This window comes from Saccopteryx bilineata, chromosome 1 (assembly GCF_036850765.1).
Source record: "Saccopteryx bilineata isolate mSacBil1 chromosome 1, mSacBil1_pri_phased_curated, whole genome shotgun sequence".
Lineage (NCBI taxonomy): Eukaryota > Metazoa > Chordata > Mammalia > Chiroptera > Emballonuridae > Saccopteryx > Saccopteryx bilineata.
In genome coordinates, this window is record NC_089490.1 from 28,877,028 (window position 1) to 28,903,363 (window position 26,336).

Sequence of the window (26,336 nt, forward strand, 5' to 3'; positions counted from 1 at the left end):
AAGTCCAGGGTTCGATTCCTGGCCAGGGCACACAGGAGAGCACCCATCTGCTTCTCCACCCCTCCCCCTCTCCTTTCTCTCTATCTCTCTCTTTCCCTCCTGCAGCCAAGGCTTCATTGGAGCAAAGCTGGCCTGGGTGCTGAGGATGGCTCCATGGCCTCTGGCCTCAGGCTCTAGAATGGCTCTGGGCATAATGAAACAACGCCCCAGATGGGCAGAGCATTAGTCCCTGCTGGGTATGCCGGATGGATCCTGGTCAGACACATACAGGAGTCTGTCTAACTGCCTCCTCGTCTAACTTGGGAAATAAATAAATAAATAAATAAATAATATTTAAAAGAGGAGAGCCCTGCCTGGGGGACGTGGTTGGTTGAAGTGTTGTCCCCATACACCAAGGTTGCAGGTTTGATCCCTGGTCAGGACACATACAGAAATCAACCAAGGAAAAAAAAAATCAACCAAGGAAAAAAAAAATCAACCAAGGAAAAAAAAAATCAACCAAGGAAAAAAACAATCAACCAAGGAATTCATAAATAAATGGAACAAAAAAAAAATCTATGTTTCTCTATATATATATATTTCTCTCTCTCTCTCTCTCTCTCTCTCTCTCTCTCTCTCTGCCTCTTCTTTTCTCCCTTTCTCTAGAATCAATAAATTGGGGGGGGGGGGATTAAGATTTAGAAAACAATATCACTGGGGAGAAAACTCAAGCTATCCAAATTAACTGAATTGCCTGTTGTATTTCAGGATTGAGATAGTTGTTTCTCCTTTCAAATAGAAATGCTATATGTATTAGACTCAAAACTAAAAACATTTCTTAGTTTTAGCAAAAGAAAAAATGTTTTAACATGTCTAGTAAGAAACCACATATCCAGAAACTATAAAACTCATACTGTTCCTTCTCCCAATATAAACAGAACAGCACCATTATCACCATACCATACCTACCACCCCCTAACTACATCTAATTCCCGAATGCATTTAACAGCTATCTGAGATCCTTCATGCCTGGGAAGGGAGCCTACCCTCAGTTAGGTGCTCTTAATTCTCCATCAGGTATCAGGGAAGTGATGAGTTACTGTAATGTCTCAAAGACATGAACTAACGGACCTCCCAAAAGCAAGATTTTTTCTCATACAAAGAATTAAATATACTGATAATAACATATTCACAATTCACAGTTTTCACATTCCATTGCTAAGGATTTCCAGAAAATTCTTCCATGTCACTGATAAAGAAACTGAAACATGAGATTACAAACACAGCTGTCCTAAATCATCAGGAATCAGCAAATTAACTTGAACATTCCTGGTTCTACATTCAACAACCTTTACTATCCCTACAGAATCAAAAGAACCCTCATATGGCTCCACCACCCAGTGCGATTTCATAGCACTCATGCCTATCCGTAGGGTAGCTAAGGTCTGATATTTGGAAAGGCTCAAAAGAAATTTGATCATTACATTCCCACAGTCAGACCGAAAATTCACCCATGCATTAACATTAGCTTTCACTGAAAAAAAACTCCACGTAGTATTTATTTAGAGCAGGATGTCTTCAATTTACAAAGTTGTACTTTGGAAGGAAATACTATAATCATGTCATGTCCCAATGGGACTGCCCTCTGTCTGTCACTAATAGAGTTGTCACAGGGCTAATATACTCATGGTGTGCCACTAAGAACAGAAACTATTATTTTAAGTTAAAAATTAAGAGCAGTTTTTCCTGAAATGGCTCAAACTCATGTAGGATAGTGTAATAATTACTCAGTGATTTTATTCAAATGAGGAGTAATAAGGACTTTTTTTTTCTTTTCTTTTTTTTTTTTTTTTTTGCCAAAACACGACCAAGAGTCTTTGAAACCATAGCCTCAATTGTTGTTCACTAACCTTGGTATGAGGGCAACAGGCTGATTGCATGGACTCATTTAATACAAAGAGTCCCTGAAAAACAGAGAGGCATAATTAATTTGTTCAGATAAACTGAAGCCTGCTTTCATACTAGATATTGCCTGAATTTCCTCTTTTTAAAGAGAGAGAAGCATATGGCATCTTGGGTTTAAAAAATGGCAGTCTCTTTACACAGCAAATTCTGGTTATCACAGCACCACAGTAAAACAATGCCATAAATGTTAACATCTTACCTTTGCCTAACAGTTTTCAGAACACTACACATTTATTACCTTTCTTAATTGCATAACCCCAAAGTTACAGAATAAATAAAAGAATCAGCCTCCAATCCAGCTTTATTCCAGACCACCAGCTCATGACTACTGTGTCACCATGCCTTTGTTGAACGTGTGGGTTCCTACTGCCATACATTTTTCTACGTACTGTCTTCCTCTTTCCCAGAGCTGGAAGTCGGGGAGGAGGACCAACCTTAATCGACTGAAAGGTTAAGTGACTTGCCCCACACTCAAACTCAGACAGGGTCATTGTCAGAACTGGATGCCAAGCCCCCGGAGTCCTGGCCACCTTGTATCCTACTTGTGTCTGCTACCTGCCTAAGTATCCTAAGGAGGTAAAGCCCCTTTCAGATAAGAAACCACTGACTTCTCAACTCCCCATGTCCTTACTACAATAGGGAACTGGCATACACTGTAAGCCTCAGTTCACAGAGAAAGTACAGGCATAGGGACTAAGTTTCCCCCAGGTCAGGGTCCACGGCTGAGTTCCGACATCATAGGTCCCTGGCCCCACAACCAGCTCAACTCTGCTTTCAACAGCCTCTCCTCCACAGACACACAGCCCTGGAGGAACTCACTGAGTAAAAGAGGTGGCTTAATGGGACGGAAAGGAGGAAGGGAGAGAGGAAAGAAGAGAGGAGAGGAGGGCAAGAATGAAGAAGGAAAGGGAAAGGAAAAGAAAAGAAATAAAGGGGGGAAAGGAGGGAAGAAAAAACAAAAGGAAGGAAAAGGGGCAGAGGAAAGTGAAAAAGTGTTTTTAGATTTCAGTAATAGGAGGAACAAAATCAATTAGAGAAGGAAACATAGTTTCAAGTTAGCCTCTAACTAGCTAGACACATTACAGAGGCAATGTAAAATTCTTCCCATCGCTGTATTGCACCAATTTTCTAGGAGAATCTCCTTAAACAAAAAGCGGGGATTAAATTAAAGTAAGCAGTGTGGGGTTTTTTTTTCTTTTTTCTTTCTTTTTTAACAGTAATTCAGGCACTGGAGAGCCAAAGTAAATTTAAAAAGATAAATATTTCTAAAATAAATGGTGATGATTTAACCAGCATAACATCAGCATTGGCTGAAAGCTGTTTTGTAGTCATGGAGGAATGAGTGGGGCGAGAGACCTGTGGAGTCTTCCTCTTGCAGGATCAGGTCACACACTGTGGACCACAGCTCCGATCAAAGCACCTTTACCTTATGAAACCATCCCTAGCACTAATGATAGCGAGTATGAATCTGAGAAGGGGCTGGCCAGCCACCATATTTATCTGCCATCCTTCCTTTCTCTGCCGACTGTGATCCATCCCAGCTGTCTGCATTTACTTGCCACTCACTTTCTCGTAGCCCCGCAACATCTGGTTTTTCTCCTCGCTGACACTGTCCTGCAGCCTGAATGTCACTAAGAACCTCCTGACTGCAGCCCCTTTTGGCGATGCCTCCTCACACCTGCCTTCCATCTCTCCCTTCCCTGGGTTCCAGGATACTGTGCCATGTTTGCAAACATACTTTTAGCAGTAGGACCCTTCTTTCAAACAAGATCATGCCTGGAACTCCTGTTGATGACCATAGCTTTAGAGTAAAATTTGAAATCTGTCCTCAAAATCTATTCTTTATCCAAGGTCGCTTTGGCTGTTTGTTGTATTTCCATATTTTTTTTTTAATCAGCTTGAAACAAAACTGATTTTGTTTGTTTTACCGAAAAAAAAAAATACATTGGATTTTTGTGGGAGATAGGGAGGTTGCATTGGATAAATATTCATGCAGGATTGAAGAAGTGACATCTTAACAATATTGAGAACTCCAGTAACAAATCTCTTGATGTTTCCTCTCATTAGGAGTCATTAAGCTTCTTAGATCTATGGCTTCTTAAGTTTTCATTAAATCTGGAATAATTTGATGACCATTTTTTATTAGATATTTTTCTGCTCCTCCGACCTCTCTCTGCCCTTCCATACCTCCTACCGGAGCAGCCCTGCAGTGCACGCAGTGGGACCGCATCTCTCGGCTTGGGGTCTGTTTCCCTGGGCTCGCTTGGAATAGGGCTTCCAGACTGAAAGCCACTCCGTGTGCTTGCCTCCTCTCAAGGACCACAGCTGGCGCTATCTGTTATATAATGCCTGGAAATTATTTTGACTAGTTTTATAATTGTGTATGGCAGGCGGGTAAGTCTAAAACTCATTACTCCTTTATGGCCAAAGCCAAAAGCCAGTCACATTTAAGAGCAGTATAGTAAAAATCTAAGTGAGCCATCCAAATGGGACTCCATGAGGCTTGCAAATGTCAAAACCTGTGGGTTTTTATTCTGGTGTAACTCCTCCAGAGAAGTATCTCCCAGTTCTCCTTTCTAGAAGGAGTAGATCTTGAGTTGCCAGTGGGGCTGGGGGGAGGGGGGAGGGCAAGGTTGATCATTCTTTAAAGAGTAAGCAGTTACATTAATTCTCCTGATTTTAAGGGTGTTCTTTATTCCTTTCTCCCTGTACTTGGTATCAGATGGCACCTAATTAATATCCCACTAATTCAGTTTGTACAGAAATTGTGGCTCCGCTTCTTTGGGGGGAGGGGGAGGAATACATGACTGACTGGGTCAACCAGGAATAGAGTCCCGGGGATCTCGCAGCTCTTTACAGAGGATACGTATCCTGGTACCTAATTTTCCCTAAATCCAAAGATTTTCTAGGGTTCTCTGGAGAAAATCCTCTTGCTTTTTATCTAAATTTCCCTTCACAGGAACTTAATTTTGACTTTCATCCACCCCATTCATTCATTTGGTGTTCTCTTATTTACTTCTCTCATTTTCACGTAATGTTTGTGTTTGCATTACAAACACCTCCTCATTTTATCAAAGAAGGGATTTATGCCTTTGTTTCTGCTCTCTTTGTTATATCTACTTGAAACAGAAGCTTCCTTAGCTCTGTTTGGTTAAGAGTTCATTCTTAAATATACTAAGCATCACAATCACGTTTTCAACAATTGTAACTCTGTTTTTGTTGTTTTTCAGGTTTCTGGTTTATTACTATTGCTTATATCCCATTTCATCTTCATTCTTGGATTCACTTTACAGGTTTCCAAAATTCATCATTTTTCAGAGAGGGCACAAGGGTGATAAACTGTCTGAATTTTTTCCATCAAGAGACAGTTGGTTAAAGAAGATGTGATACACGTGTACAATAAAATACTACTTGGCCGTATAAAAAGAATGAAATTGTATCCTTGTGAAATGGACCTAGAGGGTACTGTGCTAAGTGAAATAAGTCAGACAATGAAAAATGCCATATGAGTTCACTTATATGGTAATCTAAAATAAATAAATAAAACAGAAACAAACTCCTAAAGAAAACAAATTGATGGACAGTTGCCAGACTGGGGGCAGGGGCCACCAGGACGGGATAAAAAGGGGGAAGGGATTAAGATGTACAAATTAGCAGTTACAAAATAGTTATGGGGACGTACAATGGTGGGCAAAAGTAGGATTACCGTTATGAGTACGCAAAACAAGGAGAATTTATTCTTATACTATTATTTAGTAACTATTGTATTATTTTCCATATGAACAACTGTAAACCTACTTTTTCGCACCCCTGTAAAGTACTGCATAGGGCATAGAGTCAATAATATTGTCAGTAACTATGTACAGTGCCAGGTAGGTATTTTTCAGGGGAGCACTTCATAAGTTACATAAATATCTAACGACTGTGATGTACCCTTGAAACTAATAGTAACTGAAAGTTGTACAAATAAACAGAAAAGAAGGAAGAAAAAACATTTCTGAATTTTGTACAGTGTGTATGTCTTTATTTTCTTACTCCACATCATATTTGACTGGGTACAGGGTTCTAGGTTTTAAAATCATTTCCCAGATGAGCTGCCTTATTTCAGACATTTTTCCCACTGATAGGGGCAGACCAGATGTTTGAAGAAACCTCTTCACATTATCACCACTGAAATTGCTAGGTAAAAATATCTGGGTGGGTGGAGAGATAGGAAAACAATTTTGGAGGCAAAAATGAGAACACTGTGTTCCTGGTCCTTTCTTCCCCCTGGGTCATCCCTGCTGTTCAGAGTCACCTTAGGTTTGGCCATGTTTTGTTTTGTTTTTAATTTTTTTTTTTATTCTGTAAGAGGAAGGGAAGCAGAGACAGACTCCTGCATGTGCCCCAACCAGGATCCACCTGGCATGCCCACTAGGGGGTGATGCTCTGCCCATCTGGAGCTGTTGCTCCATTGTTCAGTAACCAAGTTCTTCTTAGCACCTGTGGCAGAGGCTATGGAGCCATCCTCAGTGCCCAGGGCCAACTAGCTCCAATTGAGCCATGGCTACAGGAAGGGAAGAAAGAGAGAGAGAGAGAAGCAAGAGGGGGAGAGGTAGAGAAAGATGAATGCTTCTCCTGTGTGCCTTGACACAGGAGAATTGAACCTGGGACATCCACACACTAGGCTGATGCTCTACCACTGAGGGGTTTGGCCATGTTTAACACTGGTTCTAAAAACCATAATGGACCAAGCCCATAGGCTATCCCCAAAGAAACTGCCCCTCTTTATTTTATAAGCTGTTCATCAGCCTTCATCTTGAAAGCCACATGTCCAGCTATTGCGAGTGCATAGAAATAGAGAAAAGAAAGGGAGAGAGAGGAGGAGGGGAAATGTCACCCTAACACTTTCCAAGAAAGTCTTTCATTAATAACCCCAGTACCTATGCTATCTAACTCTGAAACTTGAATTTCTTCCAGAGCTCCATTGAAAACTATAGCTGTACTCTCCATACCAGTTCCTCTGAACTGGCTCTGTGTTGTGCTGATTTTACTGCGGTTTCTCTGCCCATCCAACCCAATTTGCTATTTGTCCTTCAAATCCCTCAAAGCCTCTAGCCATCTTACAGCACCTTACTGTGTTTTCTAGCACTCCTTTAGAGTTTTTCTTTTCTGACTATCTTTTCCCTTGTTTCAATGTAGCACAGTGTCTGATACACAGAATAATCAATGTCTTCTGAAGAAAAGAAAAATGGACATGTCTTAAGTGAAAAGATGACCATGATGTATTCATTCATTTATAAATCCGTTCACCCATTCAATATCTTTTAATGAGATCGAGTGTGTACTAGACACAGTTCTAAGCATTAGGAAGTAGCAAGTGATCCTCTTTTCCAAGAGCTTACAGGTTTGTTTAAAAATACACATTGAAGAACAATATAAATAACGTATCATCTTTGTGTGCAAATGAATGTGTGGATACCTGTGGTGTGTGTGTGTGTGTGTGTGTATGTGTGTACTTTCAGACATAATTTCCAGGAGATGGGATTGGAAAAGCAATACATGAGCAGGCTTGTTATAACTGCTTTTATTTGTTTGTGCATTATTGATCCTTAGCACAGCTGAGTCAGGTTCTGTTCTAGGTACTTGGGTGGCACCAGTGAAGAAAGCAAGTAAATATTTCTGCCTTCTCAGAGGTCATATTCTAGCAAGCAAAGTCAGGCACTAAATAATAAACATGATCAGGAACTTATACTGTGTATTAGCAGGTGCTAAGGACTATGGAAAAAATAAAACAGAGTAAGGGAAATTGAAAGTGATCTATGGGGTGAAAAGCATTGGGTGGCAATTTTAAGTATGGTGGTAAAGGTAGACTTCATTGAGGAAGTAACATTTCAGCAAAAACTTAAAGCGAGAATCACTTGGGAAAGGAGGAGAAAGAGTATCCTAAGCGGAAGAAACAATGAATGCGAAGGTGTCATTGCAGGAACAAGCTTGGCATGTTCCAGGGTCAGCAAAGAGATGGTGGGACTAGACAGAACAGGGGGAGTAGGCAGAGTGAGGGGAGAAGCTGGAGAGGAACTGGAAGGGGGGTTGGCACAGAGAGTGACCCTTTCGGTCAGCGTAGGGACTTGGCTTTTATTGCAAGAGAACTTGGGAGCCACTAGGACGTCTGTGAGAAGAGTGAAACTACCTGACATATATTGAGAGAATCACTGGGCTTCCTTAGAAAAGGCTGAAGGGAGGCGAAGGTGGGAGCGGGGATTCTGGTGGTGGGAGCCTGGTAAGGATCAGTAAAGGATGATAGCGGTGGTGGTCGCAGCAGACTTGCCACAAAGTGGTCAGCTTGAAGGCACAGCCGACAGAATTTCCTGAGGGAGGTGATGTGGGATTTGGAAGACCAAGGATGCCTGCCCTTATGGCCCAAGCAACTGGAAAGATACCGCTCCTATCAGTTCAGTTCAAGACTATGGTGTGTGTGTGTGGGGGGGGGGGGCAGGGGCAGTCGCAATCAGGAGTTCAATTAAGAATCTGCTAGAAGAGACATGTAATTTCGATACCTTACCTACCAGAAAGCCATGAGGTTCAGGAATCTAAAGCTCAGGAGAGCTCTGGGCTGGGAGTGATAATTTGGGAGTCACGAGCATGAAAGTATTTTCTTCCCATAAATGTGAAAAGTCAGCACATAATTGTCTTACCCACCTCATCTAATTTTCCATAACTTGAAACCCTTTGTCTAACACAAGCTGTCAACTGCTATTGTCTGTGCTCCCTCCTATCCATTTTATCTGCCACTTCCCCAGTTGAGTTATCTCTGGCCCAGTTGAGAGTTCCTGCCTCTGCTGGGTTTCCCAAGGAATCCCACCCAGGCACCAGATCAATGTGACTAAAGCACACTGTGATTCTACAGTGACTCCTCAAGGATGATTCGTCACCTGATGAATTAAAGAACCAGACACTTAACCTGCCATCACAATCCTACCCCAGCCTACCGTCCCAAACCCACCACTCACTCATCCCTTCACACACACCAGGTCTTTGCACTATTCTATGGCTTCTTGTGTCATTGCCCATGCGTACTGGTTCCTCCACCAGAAATCCCTCTTCTCCACACCCTGCCCATTCCTCATGGAGTGACACAACCACCTACTTTAGCAGTATTCAGTTGACTGCCCCAACTGAAGATAACCCTTTCCACCTCTGATCCGCCATGCTGAGAGGGGGCAGAGCATGGCATGGGGCAGAGAGGGGGCAGAGCATGGCATGGGCAACACTGTCCACAGTGAGGGCAGCAGAGCAGATGCCAGCCCCAAGAGAGATTCTGGGCATAAAGGGTTCCACAGATAAACAAGTTTCGGTAATATTTCACACTACAGCCTTCTCTTAGAAATTCACACTATGCACTCACATGCTAAATGTTCTCAAAAGTCCTTTGATAATATATATATGTGTGTGTGTATATATATGTGTGTGTTGAAGCCAGCTTTCACAGATGTATTTGGCTTGGGATCCCTTTAATCACAGAGCGCTTACTAACATTCTATGAAACCACTGTTTCAAGGTTCTCACATAATACTTGAAGCTGGAGACCTGGATTCTAGTTTTAATTAAGCACCTGTCAGCTGGTTTTCCCCAGGCCAGGCCCAGATTAGGCATTTGTGTATCCCAACGCAAGTGACATATCCACTGGCCAAGCAGGAAAGCCAGACGTCCAAAAATCTGTAAGGTAACAACATCCCAGGACTGAAGTCTACTGGCACTAGCCTAGTAGGTTTTGATAGACATGTACCTCTGGTTCCTAAAGATTAAATGGCTTACTTCCCCCACAATGTTTATGACCACATGGGTTATGATACTAAATTACCAGCTGTGACCTCTTTCAGGTACCTTTCTTTATGGACCATGGTTAACTACAGCTCTCCAATTAGAAGCTTGTCCAGATGGTATCCAACATTTCATCCCCCTGTGATGAACTCACTCTCTGCGTCCTTCTTTGAAGCCACCGACTTGCAGACATGGCCTCTCTTCCCTACTGTCTCCTAAAGGTGGGGTCTCTTTCCACGTTATTGTTGTTGTTGTTTTATCTCCTTCAGAGGACCTTGAGTGTGGTTAGAACTCCATAAAACATAAAGGATAAATATCTAAGGATGACTGAGGCATTTAAACCTCAAAAAATTCAAAATTAGTCTTTGAGGTTATAAAAAAAATTAGATAAAATCTAAGAAGGAAAGTGATCTGGTCAAAACAGAAAGCAATACAGAGAAATAATTCTGTATCACTCTCTAGAACTGTGACTAGCAAACTAGCACCGCCAATAAAGGCTAATAGTAGACATTTAAATTGTGCTCGGTACAGTTCTCAGTGGCTCATGTGCTAGAATCCTCACACCAACCCTATTAAGGTGGGTACTATTCTTACCCTATTTTACAGATGAGAAAACAGAAGCACGGAGGGGTTAAGGAACGAACCGGAAGTCCCTCAGATCACAAGTGATATATTCAAAGCCCAGCGGTTCCATTCCCACACTTAACCACTGTGCATCCCGCCTCTTCCTCCCTCCCTTTCACCGGCATTTGCTCATGTGAGCATCCCAACAACCCCAGGTTATGACCCAGGGGGAGATTGACACTCCACAAAGCTTAAGGTTGCTCCGCGTCCAACAGCTTCTTTACAGCCCACAGCTCTCGTTCCCCAACACAACGCTGATCCAGCAGTGCCCTCGCTGCGATAAACCTTGCAGCCATCCCTGACAGCCCACTGCCGAGAACGCAGCACAGGGTGAAGCAGGGGCTGCAATGAAGAGACAATCGTACCGGAGATGAAGAATGAGAATCGGCCAGGAGTTCAGAGGAAGAGGTGTGTGGGCAGGCGTTAGGAGGGGACACGGGGAAACAGTGACAGCCCGATGCGACCACCTGGAAGGAAGGTAAAGGGGCGAGAAGCCTGAGGAGGTGATAAAATGGGCAGGGACGCCCCGGAGGAATGGGAAGGCAGACAAGAAATAGTTTAGAAAAGACGGAAAAAGCCTATGATTTTGGAACTGCATACACTTTCAGCGCTAGTCCAAACGCTGGCAAACAACCCGCCTCGCGGACTCAGGAAGTCAGCTTGGCGTTTGGACCGTTTCACCGGAGCAGCTTTCACAAGAGACTCCGGGACGAGGTGGGGCACATCATAGGCACTCAATAAACGTGTGTTCCAAATAAGAGAGACAAAAGGGGAAAAGTAGGAGAATTGCTTTCATAAAGGGAAAGGCACCTCGGGGAGCAGGCGCTCCAGAAATACCATGTTTTCCTACGTGCGCCGCGAGGAGCCGGGGAGCTGTGGGAGACGATCCGGTCTGATTCGGAGGAGCCCTCGGTCTCGGATCTCAGTGGACGGAAACCCCAGGGAAGGCGTGCAGTCTCTCACAGGGAACTTTTAAGAACCTGTCTCAGCCACTGGCAGGGGGTGGGATTTCAAAACGGATGAACTGAGGTAGAGAGGATGGACCAAGTGACCCGACAGACCTGTGCAGTTTCCATTTTCACGTCATTTCTTCAGAAGCCGAAGTGTCCCCTCTGCTCCCTGCAGAACAGAGATGAACCCGACGGACCAGCAGACACTGCCAGCCAACTGACCAAAGGGTGGCTGAGTCATTTGGAACCCTTCCATAAGTGCTTGGTAAAGGGTAGGCTATTTGTCTCGTGGAGAAATAAGCCACAGAAAGCCCCTTTGAAACATGCACACAGAAAGCAGGACGAAACGCTGAGATTATCTGTTCAGAATTCGCTTTAAAAGGGCCCAGGCAGCACTCATTTATTTTTGAGAAAATATATGATTAACTATAGTTAACTATGAATTCAGATGCTGTGCATTAGACCAGCTCCTCAAAGTTTGAGAGCATTTAATATTATATATCGCTGCCATTTGGACTAAATTGTTTTTTTAATGTACACAATATTACAAATTTAATTTGAGCTGTTTGAATCAGTCTGTAAAAAAGATTTGATTATACCTGAGTGTTCTGGCCCCGGCTTTTCCGTATCTCAGTAATCTTGGCGGTAATTGGCTGATTAGGCGTCTCACACTCCATCTTTGCCTCAGTTTCCATGGTAATGTTACAGGAGCTATTATAGATGAGAACTTCATCTCTTTCCACTTTAGGGCTGAAACGAGAAGGGAGGTTAAATGGGGTGTCATCAATCTTAATGAAATGCAATTATTTTTACTCTTATTAATCATTGCAAGCCATTAGCTTGTGGCAACTACAGGCTACCATTTGTCAAATTTTGCAAATTTCTGTAATTTTGTTTCCATTCTTTTATTGTTTATTTGTTTTCCTTTTATCTGCACACCCTGCAATGAAAACGCACAGTGGTAAATATCTTTCACTGAGGCCTTTCTCCTTTCCAAATCTATTAGGAACATCAGCAAAAGCTTCTCCAAGCCCAACTTAACAAGCAATCTGCAAACAATCCTTCCAGTTCCCAAAAAGGAAGCAAATGTTAGGGAGGTTTGTTTGGTGGTGGTGTTGTTTTTTGTTTTTTTCTTTTCCCTTTCCCTCTTCCTGTTCTTACTCACACTTAGCGTTGGGGGAGTGAATTGCCTAAATCCCCCCGGGGCAGATGGAGAAATTGGAAAACCCACACAACTGGCTAACTGGTCCCTAATTCCAACTGTGAAAAAATGAGCTCATTTAGGCTTTCCATTCCCTCTCCCCAGCGGACGGCAATGAGGCTCCGTTGCTAGCAGTGGAACATTAACTTAGTAAATTAATTAAACTTACTTAACAGCCCAGACTAAGGAGATTCGATATATGTGCCAGTCATACTTCCAGCCACTCGCTTTAAAAGTCCTCTTGCTTTAAGGAGAGAAGCCAGACTGTGTTTAAAATGAAAGACAGCCTACGGGAAGCCTAAGAATAAGCAGTCTAGGGGAGATGAGAGCATGGAGAGGCCGAGGATTGTCCCCAACAGGTGTGGTGTTCCTGCAACAATAATCCTGGCCATCGGCCTTGTTACAACTAACTCGAAGATTATTAATGCGTGATATATTAAACTTTTCAACGATTTTATAGGTATGATCTCATTTCAGCCAGTTAAGTAGGTAGAGGTGTAAAAATATATAACCCAACATGATCAGGGGATTTGCATAAAGACAAACAGAAAAGTATGGCAGCTCCGAGATTGGAACCCAGGCGTCCTGTCTCCTAAAGCAGTGTTCTCACAGGTTTTGAGATGTTGATTGAACATCAGCCATGAAGATTACAGATCCCAAAGGAAGACCAGGAAGAGTGGTAGAAAGGGCAAGAGGTCACTGCTTGAGAAACTAAATCATGTCAAACTAGAGCATCTTTTTTAAAATCAATGTCAAACTCGTTGCTCCCACAATTTGCTAAAAATAATGAGCAGGATGACTACCATGTTCACTTAATCTTCTTTTCTTTCTGCTACAATATTCCCAGCTCTGTATCCACCAAACGCATGACTTCCAGGCCCACTCTACTCTCTATCTGCTATGAATCGTTAGTATTTTAACACCACAGGGCCCAGAACTAAAGCATATGGTTGGAGCTGTTGTCTCCCTTTATCTGCACCCTCCCTCCCATGGCACCTCACACCGTGTTGGTTTGGTAGCCCCCATGCCTAACTTAAGATGATGGTAAACTCAAAGCCTCAGCTGCAACTGCCTGAGGATCTCCCCATGCTTGTATAATATATTCACCTAATTTTCTGAGAAGTGTTAAGCATACAGAAGTTAAGCTTAAAAGCAGCTAGATTTGAATCCACAAGCAGATACTTAAAATACTGTAAAGACATAACTCTCTAAGCTTTGGTATCCCTGTTTATAAAACAGAGTGACAACCCTGACCTGTCATGGCACAGTGGATAAAGAGTTGACCTGGAATGCTGAGGTTGCTTGTTCAAAACCCTGGGCCTGCCCAGTCAAGGCATAGATGAGAAGCAACTATGAGTTGATGCTTTCTGTTCCTCCTCCTTCCTTTCTATCTCTACTCCCTCTAAAGTCAACCAATAAAAATATACTTGACCAGGCAGTGGTGCAATGGATAGAGCGTCAGCCAGAGACTCTGGGACTCTAAGGTCCCAGGTTCGAAACCCCGAGGTCACCAGCTTAAGTGTGGGCTCATCCAGCTTGAGCACGGGGTCACCAGCTTGCGTGCGGATCATAGACATGACCCCATGGTCACTGGCTTAAGCCCAAAGGTTGCTAGCTTGAGCAAGGGGTCACTGGCTCAGCTGAAGTCCCCCCATCAAGGCATGTATGAGAGAGTAATCAATGAACAACTAAAGTATCACAACTATGAGTGGATGCTTCTCATCTCCCTTCTTGTCTTTCTGTCTCTCTCTCTCACTAAAAAAAAAAAAAAGAAAAAAGAAATTTAAAATTAAAAAATAAAATAGAGTTGACTAATTGTCAAGTGTCTGTTTTATAAAACTATTGAGGGAATGGAGCAAAATGATGCCTACAAAATGATTTGTACAGAACCTGCACACATTAAATGTCCAATAAGGCAGCTCTTACTATAGTTTGTTGGTGTTAATAGTGTTGGTGGTATTATTGTTAAAATGTAAATGTGTGAATTTACATTCATTATTCTTACATGTCATCTCCCTTATGGGAACCAATTACTCAAATGCGTTTTGAACCAGGAGCCTATAATGTAGCTACAAATGCACTGAGCTGAGCCGTCATCAAGGGGTAGACAAAGCCACAGGATAAATACCGATCTGGAGTGTCAGCTGCACTCAAAGATTCAGAAAGAAAAAGCAAAGTAATTTAATTTTTAAATTAAACCGTAATGTAATATTTAGACAACTAAATATTTAGATGATCCAAACAAGGATGGACTAGAATGCAAACTTCACATGGGCTATTCAAACAAAACACCTAACTTCAAACCGACTGGATGACTGCATCAGGTCACCTTGGGCATTTGGCTAGGATCTTTCTTCTGCTCCTGGGGTTCGGAGGATATTTGGAACAGTTGAGGAAGAAAATGAGGTTGGTTGACCACACCATCACATTCCTTGTGACCTGATTTCCAGATAGCTACTTCCATTTCTGAAAGACTCACAAATCTGGTGAATAATTTATTCTAGAAATCTGTCAGGGATAACACAAGCCTAGTAGTCTGTATTTCTAGAATTCCCCTTTTTCCCTTTTTTAGGAAAATCACAGAATGCATGCCCATCATCTCTCCCTGTTGTGTGCCCTCCTCTCACATTCATCACCAATCACATGGGCAAGGTTTTTGTATTCAGTATGTGAATGGTCTGAAATACCGACGTGAACTCAGGAAAGGAGTGACCGCTTCCTTTACAAGCTTTCTTGATCTTCAGCTGCTACTCCTCTCCCCTAAGGAGCTTTCTTCTGCCCTTTTTAGGCTCTTTGTCAGCAGAAGTTCAGGACAAGGGGTAAGCTGCTTCTTCCCTCTTTTGTTTACTTGAGCCACCACTGTCTTCCCTAATCGTGTTCTTGCTCCGAAGGAGTTCAAACTCTTTTCTAGTAGCTTAAACTTTTTCCCCAAGCTTTTGTTCATATTCCTTTTTGTATTTGTTTCTGATTATTCTCACTGGATATTTTTTTTTTTTTTTTTATCAAAAAGCCATCATCAAAATTAGCGGACACTTGAGAACTGATACAAAACTTCTGAGTTTCTTAATAGCTATGATTCTGTTTTCTTCCACAATAGTCCTATGAATTAGGTAGTGCAGTTGGCCCGATTTAAATATAAATATAAACATGTGTATATAGAGAGATACATGGATATAGACAATACAGACATTCAAGTGTGTGTGTGTGTGTGTGTGTGTGCACGCGCGCACACACACACACACACACACACACACATTTATTGTGAGGGAACATGGTAAACCTTTTTGGTCCCAAGAATAGCAAAAAGGGCTCTATAACATAAGTTTCCTGACCACTAACCTATTGTCCTTTCAGTTGGTCTAATCCAGGGGTCTCAAACTCAACTCAGCATGTGGGCTGCAGAGCAAGATCACAGCCGTTTGGCGGGCCGCACTAGGTCTACAAAACGCAACTGTTACGCAACACTTTTCAGTGTCACAAAACGACCAGAAACTGTAGTTCGCATCACAACTGCTGTTAACTAAGCTAATATCTAGCTAGGATGCTAGAGAAATGAAAAATACAAATAGGCCCCTAGGCTTACTTAATTTTATCCAAAATATTTTGAACTTCATGGATTAGTCTGTGGGCCACACAAAATTGTTCGGCGGGCCACATGCGGCTTGCGGGCCACAAGTTTGAGACCCCTGGTCTAATCAGACCCAAAAGTAAGACAGTTAGTTTCTTGTATACACGCGTGAGGATAGGCAATAGAACACTCACATCACTCTGTCTTCCTCACTTAGTTTGAAATTGCTCCCTGAGGCTCTGAAGTCTCAGTGCACCCACCCAGCTCTCATCACTGCTGCTGACAGCATGGCGTCGTGCTGAGGACACTGTGGGTCAGAGCCCTGGGTTCCAGTCTGGGCACTGCCGAGGCTCATCTCTGTGACTTCGGAAAGAGACTCAGCCTGTTCTTAGGATGGAATCTAAACTCCTCACTGCCGCCTTCAAGGCCTTACATACACCCCCATCCCACCCCCGAGTTCATCTACAGCCACTGACCTCCCTCCTCACTCTCCTGCCCTCTGGCCTCTGACAGCTCATCACACTGGCCTTTTTATGATGGATCTTTTGTATTTGCTACGCCCCTCCCTGATTCTCCATAATGATACTTCTTCTCCTTAGCTCAGTATTAAAGACACTTCTTCAGAGAAGTGTCCTCTGAGCACATAGTATAAAGCAGCCCCATCATTTCTATCCCTTTAGAGTCCTTATCATAACATGGGATCATCTTGTTTATTGTCTGGTTTTCTCCTCTCCCCTGAAGGGCAGGGACTTGGCTGCCTTATTCACCGTGGGTTCACTAGCTCCTGATACAGTACCTAAAACATAGTAGCAACTTAAAAAATACCAGATAGATGGATGGATGGATGAATGCATGCATGCATGCATGCATGGATGCATGGATGGATGGATAGATGGATGGATGAACTAGGCATATTTCCATTGCAGATATGCCTGTCCCTTTGCCAACTGACATCAAATCCATAGTGGCAGTAACTGGCAGGGGGACAAAGCATTTTAATAGAAATGGGTTTCCTGCTAAGATCCTGGAAACTGGTTCTCTGGGTTTACAGGTGTAATCTTAACAGAGACCCAGGTAAGCCATTTGGCATATGATTTTCTTAAGGCCTTTTGTATAATTTACAATATGTTTTCTGGCTATTAAATTAGTGCATATTTGCTGAAAATAAATACACAAAAACTCAAAGACTAAAATAAATATGATCAGTAGTACAATCCCTAGGAGCGGGCACTATCAATGCTGTTGAATACATCCTTCCAGTTTTTTTTCTAACCACCTGTTATGTGTGTGTACAAATAGATGCACTATATATACCACTAGGAGTAAATAATACACTATTTTGTGACTTATGCCTTTCACGTCCCTCTTTAGTTAAATATTCTACAAAATGATTTTTTAAAGGTGTCTTAGTATGTTATCATTTGTATGCATTCTTTTTATTATTGAACAATTATTTCAAATTTTTGGTTATGATACTCAAAACTTCAAAGAACATAGTTTTTTCCATAAAAATTACATATTTCTAACTGCTTTCTTAAAATAAAAGCCTAGAAATGAAGTTGCCAGGTCTCCAAATTTGCTGACCTCTGCATATTGTTCTCACTTTCCTTCTCTCGGGCAGCAAGAGCAGTGCTGGTTCCCTTCGCTCTCAACACTACAGGTATGCTTTGTTTTTCTAACTCACAGGGCACTTATTTTCATTCTTACTCAAGAAAACACATCCAATTTTGCCTGCTGCAATATCTGGAACTTTGAGTAGCACTTTCCAAATAATAGCTAAGGGTATAATTTTCAATGGGGTCAGAGGCTCCATTGCCCCAGCCACTTCCAATAGTGAGGAGGAAGGATGTAGAATAACTCCACAGCAATAGCTCCAGGGATCCAGATAAAGTCCAGGAATTCTGTGGAGCCAGAACGGCAACAGGTACATCTGGGTGTACAGCAGCAGTGAGCTTGGAAACCCAGCATCACTTGAGTATAACTTCTAGGACCCATTTCCTGTGTGACCTAAACAGAGTTCTTCAAGTTCTCTTTCCTTCCTTCCTTCCTTCCCTCCCTCCCTCCCTCCCTCCCTCTCTCCCTCCCTCCCTTCCTTCCTTTCTCTCTCTCTCTCTCTTTCTCTCTTTCTCCTTCCTCCCTCCCTTCCTTCCTTCCTTCCTTCCTTCCTTCCTTCCTTCCTTCCTTCCTTCCTTCCTTCCTTCCTTTCTTGAAGTAGGGAGGCAGAGAGACAGGTTCCCACCTGCTCCCTGAGTGAGATCCACCCCACAAGCCACCCTACCAGGCGGGTGATGATCCACCCATCTGGGGCTGCTGCTCCGTTGCAGAGCAATTGAATTATTTTAGTGCCTGAAGTTAGGCCATGGAGCCATCCTCAGCGCCCAGGGCCAACTAGCTTGAACCATTCAAGCTATGGCTGTGGGAGGGGAGGGGAAGAGAGAGAGAAATAGAGAAGGGGTGGGGGAGAAGCAGATGGCTGCTTCTCCTGTGTGCCCTGACCGGGAATCGAACCCAGGACTTCTACATACCAGGCCAATGCTCTACAGCTGAGCCAACCAGTGAGGGCCTTCAAGCCCTTCTATAAAGCAACCAGCCAACTCCCTGATGAAACACAAACCTCGGGTGGCAAATTCAAACTAAAACACAGACATCTCAAGACATTGAGAAGTCAAATTGTCATGAAAAGAAGTGGGTATCTCTTTAATTCTGAGTAATTGTTCTTGTTAAGTTTTATTTTTTAAATGGGAAAATAGGCCTTCATTAAATAATCAGCTGTAACCACGCCATCTAGATAAAAAGTAAAGAAGGCCCTGGCTAGTGGCTCAGTTGGTTAGAACATTGTCTCGACATGACAAGGTTGTAGGTTTGATCCTTGGTCAGGGCACATATAAGAGGCAACCAGTGAATGCATAAATAAGTGAAGCAACCAATCATTGTTTCTCGCTCTCTCTCTCTCTCCCTTCCACTCTCTCTCTCAAATTAATAAATTGAAAAAAGAAGAAAAGAAAGAAGGGTGCAGGGCCATGCTGAGCGATGCAAAACCATACTGCACGGTAAAGGAACTGCTGTGGAAATTAAGGCCATCCAGATTTACCTACATGGTCGCACCTTTTTTATTAAATTTCTTTAGAAAAGGGGGTTTACCCAGAAAGTTGTGGTATGTGTTTGTTTGTTTTTGAAGTTCAAAAAGTCCTTATAAGCTATGGCTTCAAAATCCTAGGTCTACAGTAATTCCGCCTGTACATACCACCCCCTCCTTCTTTTGAATAAATATTGTCCAATCTGCTGGATTTCTCTACAACTTTTTTTTTTCATATTTGTGAATCTGTTTGGAAAGAAAAGAAAAGGGAAAGGGGAAAAGAGCCTTCTGTTTTTCATAATGTCTAATCTTTTTCCCCATTGGCATTCACCAGATGTTGCTTTGGATCGGAAGATAAATATTAAAATCTAAGCAAGAACAAAGCAGGCTGTTTACTGGGCAGATTTTTCAGATGTTCCCTTGAACACTTGAAAAGACGGGAGATGCTTTGATATGCAGGCTGGCAGGAATCCACAATGGACCAGTTCCTCCAACGAGAATGGTGGGACCCCTGGGCCACGTCCACCCAGCCTACGGTTCCTGATGTTTCCATTTGTTCCTTGGCCATGCATTCGTGGGGAAGGTGAGGGAGGGAGAGCACAGGGTTGGTTACCTGATGAAGAGGCCTGAGAAAGATGGAAAGACCAACTCTGTCCAGTGATCTACTGTAGAGAGGCATTGGGAATTTTCTTCACAAATGTAGAGGTAAGGCCATGAGTCGGGCAGTCTCTTGGTTCCCGCGGTGACAGTCAGATCACACTGCACATAGGTGCGGCTGGAGGCTTCACAGCTCTGCTCCTCAGGCTTCAGGTCACACAGGGAAGCCAAGGACACTACAGGAAATGGTCACCACTAGGTTAGGCAATAACCACGGAAAGAACTGAAGGCCTCACGTTGCTACACAAATAAAGTTCATGTGTTGTCCTTTGAACGATAGGAAAATAATCAGCTTACTTTTTTTAAAAAAATGTATTATGCAAATATCAGTAACATCTTTGTAAAATGCGACTCACCATAATAAGAAAAATTCATGTGAAACTAGCAGCCAACACAAAGTCTGGAAGAACTATGATCTTCTCAAATCCGCGAGCTGCTCGCCAAGTTCACTCCGTTCCTCCTCAGTCTCAGAAATAACCACTTACATTTTTAAAACAGTTTTTTCACATTGCTTTTGATTCCTAAACAAGAGATTGTTGAGTTCGCTTGTTTTTGAATTTTATAAAATAGAATATGTGACATAATATTCTTAACCTGATTTTTTTACTCAATATTGTATGTCCAAGACATATCCATATGATCACATGTAACTGTTCATATATTTTCACTGCTGTTCAATACTGTACTATGTGAACATATATATAGCAATGTATTTTTTTCTCTTACCTATAAACTTTTGAATATTTCCTATTTTTTGCTATTACAAGCATGTAAAAAGATTTCTCTAGGGAGCATACCTTAAAATTGCTTAGAGGATATATACAAGTTTAACTTTACAAGATAGAACAATATTGTTTTCAAAGAGGTTGGGTCATGTTACATTCCTACCAGCCATATTTTTGAGTTTCCATTACTCTATATAATTGTCAGCACTTGGGATTATCAGACTTTATTTATTGGCCAGTCTTGTGAGTATACAATGTCACCTCACTGCAGCCTTAAATTGCATTTTCATCATTTTTTATTGATAGATCAAACAACTTTTACGTGTTTAGTAATAACTCATCTTTTCTCTTCTATGAGATTCCGATTTCTGTCATTTGCACTTTTTCTGTTGAAATGTTTATTTTTTTCTTATTGATTTGTGTTCTTTATATATTCTGTGTACTAGTCCTGTGGAAGGTATATCTTTACTGATACCTTCTTTAAGTTTGTGGCTAAACTTTTCTTTCTCTTTATTGGATCTCTCGATTAAAAGAAGTCCTTGATTTTCACATAATTATGACTATTAACATTCTGTAGAGAAGAAAAGCAATTATTTGAAGCCCTTTGAGGGGTCATGAGACACAATGTTAAAAGCATCAACAAGGCAGGCTGACAATAACCTTTAACAGGAAAATAAACAAATCTCTCTGTGAGATGATTTTGAAGTAGCTCTGTCTGAAAATCTTAATAAAATAAAGAAGAAATAAGAAAAATTTCTCTAGCCTTCTATCCCTGCAGCTAGCCTGTTCATGTAGGTGCATGACAAATGTTATCAAGAACTGTGGGTTTGCACCTGAGCCCTGCCTACACCACACTGCTGCATGCAACAGGGAGAACTGAGGTAAGCACATATGGAGGGTTTGCACTTATTCAATCACATACAAATATTATTATTGTTGCTGTTGTAGTCCAAATCATCTGCCACATAGCAGGTTCTCTGTGAATGTGTTATGAATGAATCAGCAATTACAATGGCTGACAAGTAAGCCTCCGATGGGAAGACGAAACATGAGAACTTCCCAGTTAGTAAGCCCTAGGGCAAATAAAAGCAGACTCAACACCTATAAAATAATGAACTCATTACGAGCGATTAGGTGGATGCAAACTGACAAGGTGGATTATGGAAAGGACGCAGGGCTGGGCTCAGAATCCATGGATTTTACCCAAGGTTCTGCCACTAAATAGCAGTGTGACCTTAATCACTTTGGCTTTTCATTCCTCATGGAAAAACTAAAGTTTCCATGAAAAAGTTGTGTAGTATATATAATTCAAGGTATAAATGCAAAAAATCTTGCTGATCTTATAAATACAAAGTACAAGTTTCACCTGACAAGATGTTTTAGCAACCCATCACGTGAAAAAATATTTTTTTGTTGTTAGAAGCACAATTTTGGGAAAAGGTAAAGATAGATGATACTAAAAGCAGAAAGGAAAAGAAAAACACTTTTTTGAGCTGCATCTTTAATGCCCCTTGACCCACAGATGAAAAGAAAACACATTTGTACTGTGGTATCAGAATAAGCAAAACAATAATTAAGAAAGTTTGTGTTCTAAGCCATCATCTGCATCCCGGAATTAGAAACATCGTTTTCTTCACTGTGCAAAGTCAAACTAAGAAATGAAACTCAAAGCAAGGTCAGAATTCAAAGTCACCTTAGCAAATTAGAGAAGTTAAGAGAAATAAACAAAAATCTAAATGAAAATAATAAGGCAGTAAACAGAAGGCAACATAAATTACATAAATATAAGATGAGGAAATTCCAGCTGTACACAGTTATGTTGAGAGAAAGAAAGAAAGAAAGAAAGAAAGAAAGAAAGAAAGAAAGAAAGAAAGAAAGAAAGAAGGAAAGGAAGGGAGGGAGGGAGGGAGGGAGGGAACACACACCCTGGAATAATAGTAGATAACAGAGATTATAAACCAGCAAAACAGCAGTATAATTTTAAAAACAAATATGAGACCAGATTATATGTAGGTATTTTATGATTCTACCCAATATGGTCAGAACTTGCTTACCCAGAGGAGCTACCTAGTTTTGGGGTTCAAGTCAGAAAGAAATGCCCAAGTTCAGAGAGGACTCGGAAGTGAAATGTTTCCTCGCTGGAATGTTTCCAATCCAGTAGGTCCCATGAGTTTCTATTTCTAACGAAACTCCCAGATGCTGCTGCTGTTACTGTTCTAGCAAAAGTAATAACAAGATTATACTCTCAATCATCCTCAGTAATAACTTAATTCTCAATAGTAATACTACTGAGAACCATTGCATGAGGACTGAGATTATTCCGCTTTCCGAAGGGCTGCCAGCCAATAAAGGTTGGAGAAAGCAGAGTGAGGAGAGCATTAGTTTCACAAAAGGATGCATTTCTCTGAGAATGGCAACTATGAAACACTTACTTATAAGGGTTGCTGCTTGTGAAGTTCTTCTCTTAAAAAAAAAATCTCTTAAATATATAACAAAATTAATTGACTGATTACTAGCTATCTGAATCCCATCTGAAAGTAGAAAAATTAGTAGTAGTTTCTAATAATTTGTGAGACACTCCCTTTGACCATGTGATGTCCATTATAGACCTACTTCACACAATCACATACTCAGAATGGTTTATTCAGTTTCAGGGGGTTACTAGTTCTTCTCTATCTTTGGACACAATAATTAAGAGGGTTGTTTTTTTTTAACACTTTTCTTTTTTAATGAAAGAGGAAAGTCAGTCCACTTATCCATTTCCCTAAATAAGCAGTTCTTGCACAATCAATGAGTGTTTGGTGACACCTTGTGGCAATAATAAGAGATACAGCCTTCAACTCCTTTTCCTCTTAAAAATCACAGAAGTTTGAGAAGTCCTTTTCTAAAATTTAAATATCTTAATATAAAATGAGTTCTGTTATTCCTCTCCTAGGAGCTGTAAAACTTCCACTACTACAATTTACCTGACCCTGTAACCTCAGTGATTCTTATCTTGTACATGTAGTTGAAATCAAACGTCTTGAAACAAAACCAACAGGCTTAAAAAGTTAAGCAGTGTATATATAAAAGCTTGTTTTAAAAACATGTAGCAGAATTAGTTAAATATTAAATCTTAGAAATGTGGTGTCCTGTTTTTCTGTTTCCACAATTTCCTAATTCCATCATTTATTCCCTTATCAAGCATTGATTTTGCACACACCCTGGGCCAGCACTGTTCTGTGCACAGGAAGTAGAGCAAAAAATGAAACAGACATCTTAAATTTAAATCTCTTACTGTATTGCCTGACCAGGTGGTGGCACAGTGAATAGAGTGTCAGAATGGGATGCAGAGGACCCAGATTTAAAACCTCGAGGTCACCGGCTTCAGCACGGACTTATCTGGCTTGAGTGTGGCCTCACCAACTTGAGCATGGGGTCACTGGCTTGAGCGTGGGATCATAGACATGACCTATGGTTACTGGCTTGAGCCCAAGGTCACTTGCTTGAGTAAGGGGTCACTCGCTCTGCTGGAGCCCCCTCCCCCAACAAGGCACATATGAGAAAGTAATCAATGAACAACTAAGGTGCCACAATGAAGAATTGATGCTTCTCATCTCTCTCCCTTCCTGCCTGTCTGTCCCCATCTCTCCCTCTCTCTATCTCTTTCTCTGTCTCTGTTGCTAAAAAAATTAAAAATAAAATAAAAAAATAAAGATTTAAATTGTTTACTGTATCTTAAGTTTTCTATTGAAAAAATTATAATTAAATTTATTGGGTTTCTTATTGTAGAATTTTAAGTAGAATAGGTCACTCTCCCACAATGTTCTGCTTACATACATGATGATAACAGAAAACTCAATTTCTAGTATTTTAAATAAAAATTATTTCTCCTTTTCATTCTCTCCCTCATCCTTTTTCTTGTCTAAGACAATCCAATTCAAACCGACATCACAGTAGAACTGTTTATCATAGAATTTTTGTTCCAGCTCAGATGAAGTGATGCTTTGTAAACCCTTCACCGACATTCAACTTGCTGACACATATTCAGACTCTAACTTAAAGCACTATACCGAGAGCATGCGTGCAAACTCATGCTTTTTTAAGTACACAGGTATGGTACCTATGATCGTGCAAACAAAATAATCACCTGGCTAAGCTGTTCTTATAGTGATACTGGCAATTTCTTCCCTTTGACTTTCTGTCTTGTTTTTGTTTTTTTTCCTGAAGCTCCATGTGTAATTACAATGTCTTGTAAAGTCCCATCATGGGACTATCAAAGTTTCACACCTTCCTTTCTAAGGAGCTCAACCTTTCAGTAGTATGAATGTTCATGTACGTCCTCGTGCCTCCTGACCATCCAGAGTGCGATCAATTTATTTTAAAAATGTGTAAGGCAACATTAAAAAAAGGCAAACATATGTTGTTCTTGTTTCCATAAACTGGTTATCAAACATGATTTTAATTTAATGAAACTGTTACTGAAACTAATTTCATTTAAAAAAAAAAAAAACTCACTGCCAGAGGTCAGGGAGCATGAAAAGAAGTCACTACTCAAAGGGTTAAAGTAGTGAGAGATCGTGGTGTTTTACTGAGTAAGGGTTCCAGTATTACTGGAGCATTGCAGAATAAGAGGATGACGTTAAAGTTGGCTCTTTTGCCTATACTAAGAATTCAAGAACTGAACAAATAGGCAAATATGCAAGAAATAGCTTGATGATCTAATCCCTTTACTAGTATCTCAGGTAAGCAGGTGTTTGTGGCAGCCCCAACCGAGAAAAACACCAAGAGATAGTTTTCTCCATGATGCCTGAAGCTGTCATTGAAACCAATATTTAGTAGTCAGAATTATTTTCTCCATCACCCTATGATTGCAGTCAAGAACACAGGCAATCAATTCTCATTGCCATCTCTATGACAAAAGTTACTATGTACCATTTTAATCTAAGGTCCTTGAGTCTATCATTTTAGATGGACAGTAGAGAAATTCTTTCCCCAGGACCACATAGCAAGATTAGGGGTCAGCATTAATCACAAACAAATGGAGCTAACCAAAGAATACCTTTTCGTATACACTCTTTTAAAAACACAACGGCATCTGTACTGACCATCCAGGGGAAGAACCATGCAGCTGAAGGCGGTCACCGTGGCGTTAGCCAGGATGTGGCAGGGGGCGCCGCACACAGCAGCTGAGATGTTCCCTGGGGAAAACCCCGCTCCGGACACATGCACGAGCCTTCCACCCAGGCAGCCTTCAACACAAAATTACAAACTCGTGGTCAGAGAAGCAAATCTCTCTTCCTTCAGCTCAAGATTCAAGTTACGCTTCCTTGATGCCCATCATTCTCTCTGGGCCCTCCAGAGTCACACCGCTGGCTGCGGGCCCCTGAGAGCCAGCCTCAGTATCTCCTCACGAAGCTCTGGCCGCCAGAGCTCGAGTTCTTGGGTGTCTGATCCCAATCATATTCAACTACCTATAAAAATGTAATAATTTTTATATAGAAAAGTAATGCTAATTTATAGTTCTTAAAATTTTTATACAAAAAATGTTTTCCTAATTACCCATCTGCCTCCCCAGAGATAGCCTTAGAGAGAGTGTCTTGTGAATCCTTCCAGAATTTTCTAAGCATACATATTTTTTATACAAAGAGATCTTTCTACACTAATTTTTATATAACATGTTTTTTCAAGGTATAGCCATAAATTATCTCTTCAAGTCTAGTTGTATATAGACCTAATTCATCACTTTAATAGCTATTTAGAATTTGTTATACGATTATGCCAATAATTTATTTAGCAAATTTCTGAT

The 26,336-nt window shown here is 41.3% G+C and overlaps 1 protein-coding gene across 6 annotated transcripts in view; it reads right to left on the reverse strand.

The window, feature by feature from the left end:
- The window catches only part of PKHD1 (PKHD1 ciliary IPT domain containing fibrocystin/polyductin), a 495,803-nt gene that overhangs the window by 388,576 nt on the left and 80,891 nt on the right, over window positions 1-26,336 (reverse strand). For 5 of the 6 annotated variants that reach the window (XR_010728191.1, XM_066252548.1, XM_066252541.1 and 2 more), the window contains 4 exons: window positions 25,636-25,779; window positions 19,780-19,999; window positions 11,921-12,071; window positions 1,890-1,943 (listed from right to left, as the gene is read on the reverse strand). Coding sequence is in view for 5 of the 6 variants with exons in the window: in XM_066252548.1 (XP_066108645.1) it covers window positions 1,890-1,943; window positions 11,921-12,071; window positions 19,780-19,999; window positions 25,636-25,779 (569 nt within the window). In the remaining variant the exon portion in view is untranslated. The remainder of the gene's footprint in view (window positions 1-1,889; window positions 1,944-11,920; window positions 12,072-19,779; window positions 20,000-25,635; window positions 25,780-26,336) is intronic. The other variant, XM_066252523.1, reaches the window with a different exon arrangement.